The sequence below is a fragment of the Larus michahellis genome, chromosome 28, assembly GCF_964199755.1.
Source record: "Larus michahellis chromosome 28, bLarMic1.1, whole genome shotgun sequence".
In the NCBI taxonomy this organism is placed as follows: Eukaryota; Metazoa; Chordata; class Aves; order Charadriiformes; family Laridae; genus Larus; species Larus michahellis.
This window is the reverse complement of record NC_133923.1, coordinates 458,554-470,414: the sequence shown is the minus strand read 5'-3', so window position 1 is coordinate 470,414 and position 11,861 is coordinate 458,554. Positions and strand designations below refer to the sequence as shown.

Sequence of the window (11,861 nt, the reverse complement as noted above, 5' to 3'; positions counted from 1 at the left end):
CTTGGAGAAGCCCTTCCAAACGTCTTTTTGCCTGAGGACCTTCAGGCACTGCCCTGAGGACATTCCCTGCTGTGATGGAGGTGCTGTTAGGGAGACCAGCTCTGTCAGAGAATTGACCCGTCCCTGCCCCTGCCTGTGCTCACAGGGCCGCCACACCACAGCAATGTGAGAGAGCTGCCAGAGCAATCGGGCCTTCCAAGAAGGCAAAGGATCAGAATGGAAAATGTGGAAATGGAAAGAAAGCAGCTCTGAGAAGACCAAGGCTGGTTCTCCCTCCTCTTCCTCCCTCTCCTCTCTCCTCTTCTTTCCCCTTTGCCTCTGCACACAGGCATTGCCCTACAGCTCCAGAGAGGGCTTCATAGGAAGGATTTTGAGCAAACAAGTCACTGGAAAGTTCTTTATTTCTTTCAAATAGACAGAGAGCACAGGGCCTCATTTACATAGTCTGCGGGCCTCACAAATTTGGAAAGATGCATCATTAGGAACAGCACAAATGACAAAATTTCTTTGTGGCCATCAGTATAAGAAGTAAAGCAAAGCAAAAAAACCCCAAAACCACAACCATACCCAACAAACCTACAGGAGATGGACTTGGCCTCTAATGAGTTACATTATGAGTGATTTGCAGAAGACAAATTTTATTGCTTTTGAAAATCATCTGGTCATCAATTTCCGCAATGCATCCTTGAGCTCCTGGTTCCTCATGCTGTAGATGAGGGGGTTCACTGCTGGAGGCACCACCGAGTACAGCACTGCCACCACCAGTTCCAGAGACGGGGAGGAGATGGAGGAAGGCTTCAGGGAGGCAAACATGGCAGCGCTGAGAAAGAGGGAGACCACGGCCAGGTGAGGGAGGCATGTGGAAAAGGCTTTGTGCCGTCCCTGCTCAGAGGGGATCCTCAGCACGACCCTGAAGATCTGCACGTAGGACAGCACAATGAAAACAAAACAACCAAAAGAGAACAAGGCACTAACCACAATAAGCCCAAATTCCCTGAGGTAGGCATCTGAGCAGGAGAGCTTGAGGATTTGGGGGACTTCACAGAAGAACTGGTCCACAGCATTGCCCTGGCAAAGGGGCAATGAAAACGTATTGGCCGTGTGCAGCAGAGCAGTGAGAAACCCACTGCCCCAGGCAGCTGCTGCCATGTGGACACAAGCTCTGCTGCCCAGGAGGGTCCCGTAGTGCAGGGGTTTGCAGATGGCAACGTAGCGGTCATAGGACATGACAGTGAGAAGATAAAACTCTGCTACAGCACAGAAAAAGAAAAAAAATACCTGTGAAGCACATCCTGTGTAGGAGATGGCTCCAGTGTCCCAAAGGGAATTGGCCATGGATTTGGGAACAGTGGTGGACAGGGAGCCCAGGTCAAGAACAGAGAGGTTGAGGAGGAAGAAGTACATGGGGGTGTGGAGGCGGTGGTCACAGGCTACGGTGGTGATGATGAGGCCGTTGGCTAGGAGGGCAGCCAGGTAGATGCCCAGGAAGAGCCAGAAGTGCAAGAGCTGCAGCTCCCGTGTGTCTGCGAATGGCAGGAGGAGGAACTGGGTGATGGAGCTGCCATTGGACATTTGTTCACCTTCAGTGTGGGGGACTGTTGAAAGAGAAGACATTGACAAATTAAGGCAGACTGAGCCAATCCCATTCTTTTTTTCCCCAAAAATCTCCCCGCGATGACTTCTCCTTTGTAATAATTTCATTCAGCTCCTTTTTGTGAGATCAGGTTTGTGCTACTGAGGGCACTTTCCTTGCAGGGGCAGAAATCCTTCTTTTTCCCATTGCCTTTCGCCTGAACACTGCTGAGCCCTGAGGGACAAAAGGGCTCTCTGTGCCCTAGTGCAGAGTCAGAAGAGCTGCTCTGCACACCAGTGACCTGCCGGGCACCACCCAAGTGTCCTGTGCTTACACCTCCATTGGACAATGGTCCCCCTGACAATGTCCTTGAAGAAGAAAATGGACTATTGTTACTGTTTGGGGAAGGATCCAGTTTCAAAGTCGGTTTCTCCCATCTGGTTTCTCTTTCCCTGTGCAGTGGAGCAGAGAGGGATGCAGCCGGCTGGAGTGGCTCTCTGCTGCCTGGAGCTGCCCCTGCCAGGAGCTGCTTCTCTGTGCCCAGGTCTCCTCCCTGTCCCTGCTCCCACAGCCCATCCTATGCGCTGGTGGCTCAGCTCTGCCCTGCAGACCCCTCCTGGCAGCAGGGCACTGCCCAGGGGCATCTCCCTCTTTGTGGCTCCTAAGGAGGAGATGAGAGAAAGCCCGATGCTGGAAGCAAAGGTGCTGCTGGTGCTGTGTGTAGGGAGAGGGGTGGGTGAAGGCACGGTCGGTGAAGGTGCGGTTTCTGGCAGATCTGCTGATCCTTTAGTGTAAGAGTTTAGTGATTTATTAAAACTAGACAGCTGCTTTCCCTTTTCCCTTCAGAGAATGCTGTAGCAACAGACCATGGAAAGGTCTTCATCTTTAAGGTAGACCTGCCCTGGGCTTCCTCTGTAAATGCTGCCTCTGCCAGTGTTCTGGGGGTGATCTGGAGCTGTGGGCAGCCCTGACCCATGCAGCACCCTCTTGAATGCAGTAGGACCCTTCCCTGACAGCAGTTGCTCCTTCCACCCACAGCTTTTCCCTTCAGAATCTTCATGGAGAGGTCCCTGCGCTGGACGAGAGCTGACCCTGGCAGGAGATATGTCCCTGCCCCAGCACACAGCCCCTGGGTGCAGGGACCCAGCTCGGAAGGACAGCCCTGGGCACCCCTGGCTGCACAGCCGGCTTTACACCCTGCAGACGTCCCTGGAAGAAAGGCAGCCATCATGCCCTCTCCCTCTGACAGTGCAGCAGAGAATCCCTGCTCAGGAGCACATCCTCCTCCTCTATGCTATGGAAACTCTGAGAGTTACTCTGACAGATCCTAAGAGGGAGGAACCAGCTCTAGGAGGTCCCTCCAGGAACTGCATCTTTACTTCCCTACAGCTTGAGACTTACCGTGTCAAGGGCTGAGAAGAATCTACCGCCAGTGAACTCTCAGCACCCTCCCGTTGCTGACTGCCTTTAACCTCGCTCTGCCTCACTCCCCTTTGGTGCCCGCAGGCAGCACCCGCAGCCCTGCTCCTGGGCAGAGCTGTCTCTCTGCAGCGCTGCCCGCTTGCCATGAGCTCCCTCCATGCCAGGAGCCCAGCCCAGCTCAGCAGCAGAGGACCAGCCTAAGGCAGCCCTTTCTCTGCCCCCTCGGGGCTCCCTCCAGGTGTCCCCGGGGCTCCAGGGGAACCTGCTGGGAAACAGGATGAAGCAATCACTAAGCTGGGGAGAGGCTCTTCCTTCCTGCACTGTCATTTCGTGTATCAGGAAAACAGTGAGTCTCAAGAATCATATTTTCTCATCCCATCATTTGTCAGGACACCCAGACAGGGATAGGGAGTAATCGCCTTTATCCCTCCTGCTGAGGGAAGGAATTCAGCCGAGTCAATCAAGGCATCTCATCCCGGCTCTGTAGCCCTCGGGCCAGAAGGGGACTCAGCTCCCTCCCATTCCTGCCACAAACCCACAGGAGGTGGGATTCTTCTTGCCTCCGTTCAGGTGTGCACAAGATGAGCACCTGCAAGTGAGCTGTTTGTGTCCACTCCCTTGCTAATTAATGGAGAGTGAGGGAGTTGTTCAGGTGGGAACACCTGGTGACATTTGAGGTGACACCAGAGTTTGCCCAGGATATGTGCAGGTGACTGCAAGCTCTAATGCAGCAATGCTGAGACACAAGGCAGCATCTGGGGGCAACATCCTGGAGCCTGGTGAGGAATTCCTTTGGTAGATGGAAATGAAAGTAGATGTTACATTTTGGACAGATAAAACCTTCAATATTCCTTACATCCACAGCACCCACAGAGGTAGTCAGCTGACCAAATGCAGCTAAGTCCCTCTCTTTCTCTTCTCCACCAGCTGTATTTCCTAGATCTCTGCTGACTGTAGTGGCAGGTGTCTCATGGACATTCCCCCATTGCTCAACCTAATTCAGGACAGCTCCTCAGTGGCCACATACGGTTTGTTGTGCCACCTGAGATGCCAGCGCCCTCCAGAACAACTGCAGGTTGCTGGCAGGGACAGCACAGCACCTACGGGAAAGCCATTCCTGATCAGAGCAGATGCATGACAGACAACCCAGAGAGCATTGCAGATTTGGTTCCTTTGGGCAAGCCTATGTGGCAGCCCAGGCAGGTTTGGTTTCTGTCCATCAGCAACCGAAACCACCACTGCAGTGAGGCCCAGTCTGACCCATCTCCACCCAGTTGACGCAGAGCAGGTCATGAACAAGAAGCCCATCACACTGAGGGCTCAACTCATTTGGCTGTTCCCAGACTCTGCTGAGTCTTCTTCCAACAATCCTTTGCTGAGCCCCTCGGTGATATAACCAAGGAACAGGCGACTGATTGTCACAGTGCTCCTCGATCACAGCATCTCCACACCCAAGGACATTTTCAGCAGCACCTTGTCCTCCTGGAGATCAACTTCCCCTCCAGCACAGCCCTTTGGGAGCATCAAAGCCTTTTCCTGGCAGGGCTACGGAGCCCAGCCCTGCTTTTCTGGCCTCTGGGTGAACAGGATTTTCACTTTTGGTGCTTTCACATTGCTGCCCTCCGTCCACTCCAGCATGTCTCTGATCTCAAGCAAAGCATTGCACATACTGGGTCTTGGGGACTTGGTACTTAGTGACAAGGCTGAGCGTGGCCCCAGTGCTCCAGCTGAAGTGATGCAGTGCACCAAAAGTGCACCAACACCCTCAGCCTGGGGCACAGAGCGGAGGAGCTGGAGTCCCATGTACTACCACAGAGTTTTGATACTGGTGGAAGAAATGGCGAGGAGTGCTGGGAAAGCTCCGGCTGCTAGTTGTAAGAGACAGACTGTAAATTCCCTGACAAGGGGCAGAAGGCCCTCCAAGCCTTCAATGGAAAGCCTCCAACACTCGCAAGGAAATAAATAATGCAGGCCTGGCCTTCAAAGAACTGATAAGGCTCACAGTTCTAGCACCGGAAAGTGTGGGAGAACTGTCTTGTGAAGACAAGATAGCTCTGCCACTCGTGTGGTGAGCTTGCTAGTTCTCAGTTCTCAAGGCCATTGTGTCTGAGAAGTGACCTTTGCTTCATTATCCATGAAATACATATGAAAGCGCGCACACCCCTGCATATGATAATGAAGATTATAGAGATCATGCTAAACATGTATGACTATAGTTCTCTCCCCACCAAAATGATGCTACACGTCAGCCAGGAGGAGGAGACATCTGAGATGGAACTACCCCATAATGAGTGGGGTGGGCCGTGCTAATTCGGCAAACATAAAAGGGGAGGAAGACGAGTATGATGGGGGTGGATTTACAGGAGGTTGCTCCTACAAGACCTCCCCTGAGTTTTGGCTGTCTCAATGCTGAAACTGGGATTGGTGAACTCTTCATCTTTTCCTGCTGTCTTTTCTTATGGAGCTCCTCTGTGGGATGTGCAAGAGGTTGGGTGAGCCCTTTGTGGGTGAGGATCAGAGGAGAGGCCTCTTAGTGTGGGAAACAAAGCACCTGCAATCAGGATAAGGAAGCGGAGAAAGGCTTATTCAAGAAACCCAAAGAATTGCCAGGTCTTATTGGGGATTTTAATGACCGTGGCACTCACTGGAAGAGGAGCACAGCAAGACGCACACTGTCCAGCAGGTGTCTAACCCTAACCCTACCCTGCCCGAACCGTAACCTAACCCTGCTCTGAACATAACCCTGACCTTATCTTAATCCTAACCCTAATCATTGCCTGACCCTAGCTCTACCCCAACCCCAGGTCATAACCCTCAACTCTAACTGTAACCCGCACCCCAACCTTACCCTTACCCTAACCAAACCCCAACCTCAACCTATTTGAAATCTAACCCTAAACCACGTGAATTCTAGCTCTAATTTAAGCCTGAACCTGAAACTTAACTAACCCTGACCTAACACTTATCTTAACCCAACAGCACGTGTGTAATGAAATCTGTATCATCCTATCAGGCAATGATTACCATGGTAAGTTTGTCACAAAAGAAACAAACTTGAGCATAGTGGGAGCACAACTGGGATGGACAGACAAGCTGGTATCACCTTGTCAGTGCTGTCTCAAGGCCTGAGCAGTTGCCTCTCACTTCCTCATGATCTGGAGGCTGGAGGCACCACTGTGTGTCACCCAAGTCAGACCCTTGGGTCAGATGAACTGTTTTTCAGTTCTCATATACTGTGTTCCTTGTTTCTCCGTTGACTCTGACAAGAGCTGAGTTACCTAGATATCCAGGCTGCAAATGGCATATTCCTCATGCAATGACCACTTGACCCCACCTCAAACTGAGATTCCTAAACATCTCTCAGCTGAGTCCCTTCTCCATAAGAAGCCACCTGCTGTTGTGGTGCTGCTTGATTGTAGCTGACACCCTTCAGGTGTGCCCAGCAAGAAGCCCTTCTGCTCTGGGAAGGGGGGCAATGTGAAGGGAGGGCTGAGCTCCCCAGGCAGCAAGAGCACTGCTCTGCTTCTGTGAGGGCTTGCAGGGTTGGGATCAGAGTGAATGGGCCCTCGGCTGGATTTGTAAGCTGTCAGAAATCCAAGTGACAGAGCAGCAGGTTTGGGAACGCTGAATTATTCAGGACTTATGCAAAAGTTATAGACGCCTGACCTGTCCAGGAAAATTGGGTGTCATGGGGATATCACGTGCTTTTAATCACTTTCTTCTCCTTATGATTGAAAGCTGCATAAAGCAGTTTGATTGCTTGCACAAAAATGTCTTTTAGCACCCTGAAAACTGGTAATTTAAGCATAACCTGCTGCTTCTCTGTCTTGTTTAAATGTGCCATGGACGCATCAGTGTCACTGGATTCTTTGGCAGAGAGAAGCCTGTGTTACTTCTGATGGGATTCACCCTTCACTAGGTAAAAACTGATGATTCAGATCTAAGTCACCCAGATCTTTGTGTGTGGACGGAGCGTCAGGGGATGAGCTCTCCCATGTGAGGAGAGCTGGGATTAATCTCTCTCACTAAGGTCTAAGAATCAAGTCATACCTTGCCTTGCTTTGGTTTGTTTGCCTCTCCTTGCCTAGTCTTCCCCTTTTTCATCCTTCCCCCCCTTTTAACCCTATTCCTTCTTAATGTTCTTACATTAAATGCACCTCTTATGAGATCTGGACAAGGAACGTAAGTAAGGCTGTCCTTAAAGGCACTAGTATTTGTCTCTTTTCTTCCGTTTCTCTCATCTTTCACTAGGTGTTCTATTTAATAAAATCACCTCTAAAGGAGAAAGTCAAGTTTCTTTTACCCATATGACAATAAAACCCCCAGTTATTCAGGCTCAAGGACTCTGTTCTCTCTCTTTACAAACCTCGCCTCCGCAAGCGACCCACGTTAGATTTCCAAACACTCATGCATACCTTGGTCAAACTCGCCTAATCCTGCAATCGCGCGTATGCTGATGTTTGTAGTCTTTCTCTAGGCTTGAAGTGTCTGTGATGGTGGACAGGCCACCAGCATCCTCTGAGAGCCTGTTGTTTGAATTGCTCTGTGCAGGAAAAATGCCCCAAAGAAAAGGCCTGGAGAGTCACACCAGTGGATCTGGATTCATTCTTCTGGGATTTTCTGACCACTCCAGCCTGCAGGGCTTGTGCTTCACAGTATTGCTGGTCATCTACCTCATGGTCCTCACAGAGAACAGCCTGATTGCGCTCATTACAGTGGTGGACTCAAGCCTCCACAGCCCCATGTATTTCTTCCTGAGGAACTTGTCTTTCCTGGAGATCTGCTACACATCAGTCACTCTGCCAAAAATGCTGGTGGGTTTCCTGCTGGAGGATGGCAGGACCTCCTTCCTTGGCTGTGCTGCCCAGCTGTATTTCCTGGTTTTGCTGGGCAGCATCAAGTGCCTTCTTCTGGCTGTCATGGCCTATGACCACTACATAGCCATCTGTGACCCCCTGCACTACCCTCTCCTCATGAGGAGGGGTCTCCGCATCAGACTGGTGGTGGGGTCGTGGGTGGCTGTCATACCAGTGCAAGTAGGACAGAGCTACCAGGTGTTCACCTTGCCCTTCTTTGCATCCCATGACCTTCATCACTTTTTTTGTGATGTGCCCCCTGTGCTGGAGCTGGCCTGTGCAGACACGTTCTGGAACCAAGTGACGCTGTACACCATCATCCTGGTATTTGCAATCTTTCCCTTCTCCTTAATAGTTATTTCTTACATTAAAATTATCAGGGCAATTCTGAAAATACCTTCAGTTCTGGGCAGACACAAAGCCTTTTCCACCTGTTCCTCACACCTCGCGGTGGTGACACTCTTCTATGGTTCAGCCACCGTCGTCTACTTAAAGCAACAGTCAAGGGATTCCGTAGACACCGACAAATACCTTACCCTGTTTTACACAATTTTTACCCCAGTGTTTAACCCTGTCATCTATAGCCTGAGGAATAAGGAAGTGAGAATTGCCTTGAAGAGACTCCTACAGACAAAGTGGTACTACAGAGTACGTAAAATCCTCTCAAATAGTCCCAAAAAAGTCCCACTGGGCTACATGGTTGCCTGAAGAAAGGCATCTCATATCTGCTGAAACAAAACCATGTGTCCAGCCTGGCTTTCATCCTCCTCAAGAAAGGGAAAGGTGTCGTGAGGCATTCCTCCTATGTTGTGTCCCACCTTGATATCTTTGTACTCTAGAGCATCTTCAGTGCCTCTGAGTAGTTTAATGCAAACAGCTACTTCAAGCTGTGTCTGACCAAATAATGTTAAAGGGAAATAGTCAAAGCATGGTCAGTAGCCAGTGATGCCCAGAAATTGATACACATGATGAAAGATGACCAGCCTCAGGTTTGAGAAATCGCTTGCTAGACCCCATGGGCTATCTTCTACAGCATCCCTGCATGGAATCGCCTTAAAAGTGTTCAAAGATATGAAGGGCTTCAAAGCATCTCCCCCTGCTATGATGTCTTGCTCTGAGTTGTGTAATTCTTGACTAACCTGACATAAAAATAAAAGATAAAAAAGTCACCAGGAGGACAGTCCAGCACCGGAATGGGGTCCCAGAGAATGGTGGAGTTTCTGTTTGTTGCGGTTTAACACCAGCCGGCAACTAAGCACTACACAGTCGCTCACTCACTTCCCGCCAGTGGGATGGGAGAGAGAATCAGAAGGGTAAAAGTGAGCAAACTCCGGGGCTGAGATCAAGCAATTTAATTGGTAAAGCAAAAGCCGCACACTTAAACGAAGCAAAACAAGGAATTAATTCCCTACTTCCCATTGGCAGGCAGGTGTTCGGCCACCTCCAGGAAGGCAGGGCTCCATACCACATAATGGTTACTTGGGAAGACAAAACACCGTAACTCCAAACATCCCTCCCTTCCTTCTTCTTCCCCCAGATTTATATGGCTGAGCATGATGCTACATAGTACGGGATATCCCTTTGGTTGGGGTCCACTGTCCCAGCTGTGTCCCCTCCCAACTTCTCGTGCACCCCCAGCCTACTTGCTGGTGGGCTGGTGTGAGGAGCAGAAAAGGCCATGGTGCTGTGTAAGAGCTGTTCAGCAATAACTAAAACATCCCTGTCTTATCAACACTGTTTCCAGCACAAATCCAAAACACAGCCCCAGACCAGCTACTGTGAAGAAAATCAACTCTATCCCAGCAAAAACAAGCATTTATGTGCTGAATCTGCTTTGCCACTCTGAAACTGTCTCTGGAAAACTAGCCCAGTGGGGTTTTTAGCCCAAATGCATATGCAGTACTGAAGTGTGTTTCCGTATTGTCCTGGTTTAGTCCGGGTTGGCCAATGACGGACAACAGATGCTCTCCCCCAGCTCTCACTCCGAGGAGAGGAAGGAAAGAAAGAGATTTATGAGTTTAGAAGGAATTAATCTACTTTAATGAAATACTTGTAATAAAATAAAAAGGAAATAATGAAATAGATACAGTATATAGAAAACTGTGTCAAGCTCCCAGGATGATGTCACTGTCAGGCACTGGGGAAGTCCCAGACTGGACTCAATGACGGACAGGAACTGGATTCCAGGTCTGGAGCCAAGAACGCACAGATCGGGGTCAAAGGCAGATTAACACCGAGCATTCCGCCACCTGAGGAACCTGAACGTACACAAGTCCACATGGTGGACAGACAATTCCCTGTCCTCTCTCTGCCTAGCTGAACAAGGTAACTTAGAGGAGAGGGGGCTGTAGGAACGTGTTTCTGCCCAGCGAAGCAGGTGTGTCTCCCCACTAACTCCCCCACCTTCCCAGGTACCCTTAAAAATAAGTAGGAGGCTCTGCAAGGGGAACTCAATCATGACGAGGAAGACAATTCAGTGTCCACAGAGGTGTCACCACAGTTAAATCAGACTACACCTCCCATCAAAACATCTTCAGTTAAGGAAAAAAGACCGGTTATTGTTGTAGGTGACTCCCTCCTGAAGGGAACGGAAGGCCCAATATGCAGAACAGACCCACTTCTCAGGGAAGTCTGCTGCCTCCCTGGGGCCCAGGTTAAAGATATAAAAAGAAAACTTCCCTCCCTGGTAAGACCCTCAGATTATTACCCACTACTAATTTTTCAGACAGGCAGAGATGATCTGTTAACAAGTAATGCAAGTGCGATCAAGAGAGACTTCCGGGCCTTGGGATGACTGGTTAAAGGGTCAGGACTGCAAGTCATGTTCTCCTTGGTCCTCCCAGTCACAGGGAAGGATGAGGAAAGCAACAGGAAGAGCTGGAAGATCAATACTTGGCTCTGAGCCTGGTGCCAGTGGCAGGACTTTGGTTTTTTTGATCACGGGATGGTTTACATGACACCAGGCCTGCTCGAGACAGATGGGGTACGCCTGTCTCAAAAGGGGAAAAGTATCCTTGCACAGGAGTTGGCAGGGGTCATCAAATGGGCTTTAAACTAGATTTGAAGGGGAAAGGGGATGAATCCAGCAGCAGAGAGGCAAGGGTCTTTGATGGCTTAGAAACTATGGCTGCGCCTGGGAATGGTCAGGTAGAAGTTAAGCCTTCTTCCAGCAAAGAGGTGGCAGGACCAGTAGCCCAGCTGAAGTGCTTCTTGTCCTGGGTTGAGCAACACAGGACTAACTTCTAATGTCTGGGAAAACGTCACTCTTAGAAGATTCTAGTGTCTGAATTCGTGAAAATATTTGCTTTATAGCCAGCTAGGCTACGTGGGATTCAAGGCCTCGGTGTTTTCAAGCCTTGGCAGGTGCAGGTAGGAGGAGGAGTGAGGCCTGGGCATTTGACCCAGGCTGGCCAACAGGATTATTTCATACCATGAACGTCACATTCGATACAAATGAGAAAGTTTGCTGCGTCGTTTCTCTCTCCCTTGATGGCTGTGGTCCAGAGAAAGTCCTTGCCCCGGTGCCGGACCCCTGAGCCCTTCCCTCCCTCCTGAAGCCGTTGCTCTTGCAGTGTCCGACATTTACTCTCCCCTGCTGGGAGTGCACAGCTTCCTACTGATAGAATTGGCTGAGTATAATTCTTGTACATCTTATATTAGTATTGGGATTAATACTGGTGCTTTAATATTGCTGTTAATTATTTAGATTATCCTATTAAATCTATTTATATTTCAACCCTCGTGTTTCCTTGCTTTCCATGATTCCCCTTTCTGCGTGGGGAGGGGTCACTGGGTGATAGAATAGTTGTCTAAATGACAAGAAATTGTTATGGGTTTTCTGAAAACATAACACGTCTACACTAATGCACGCAGCATGGGCAACAAACAGGAGGAGCTGGAAGCCATTGTGCAGCAGGAAAACTATGACGTCGTCGCCATCACAGAAACGTGGTGGGATGAGTCGCACAACCAGAGTGCTGCATTAGATGGCTACAGACTCTTCAGAAGGG

At 49.9% G+C, this 11,861-nt stretch overlaps 2 protein-coding genes across 2 annotated transcripts; one reads left to right on the top strand and one right to left on the bottom strand.

The window, feature by feature from the left end:
• Positions 1-654: 654 nt before the first annotated feature.
• LOC141735050 (olfactory receptor 14J1-like) lies at positions 655-3,050 on the bottom strand. The gene is made up of 2 exons (XM_074567475.1): positions 2,975-3,050; positions 655-1,595 (listed from the first exon to the last, which is right to left on the bottom strand). The coding sequence occupies exon 2, from the start codon at positions 1,570-1,572 to the stop codon at positions 655-657; it is 918 nt and encodes a 305-aa protein (XP_074423576.1). The 5' UTR covers positions 1,573-1,595; positions 2,975-3,050.
• A 2,138-nt stretch (positions 3,051-5,188) lies between these two features.
• LOC141735038 (olfactory receptor 10AG1-like) lies at positions 5,189-8,559 on the top strand. The gene is made up of 3 exons (XM_074567464.1): positions 5,189-5,291; positions 6,429-6,522; positions 7,473-8,559. Exons 1-3 carry the CDS (start codon positions 5,189-5,191, stop codon positions 8,557-8,559), a joined length of 1,284 nt encoding a protein of 427 aa, XP_074423565.1.
• The last annotated feature ends 3,302 nt before the right edge of the window (positions 8,560-11,861 follow it).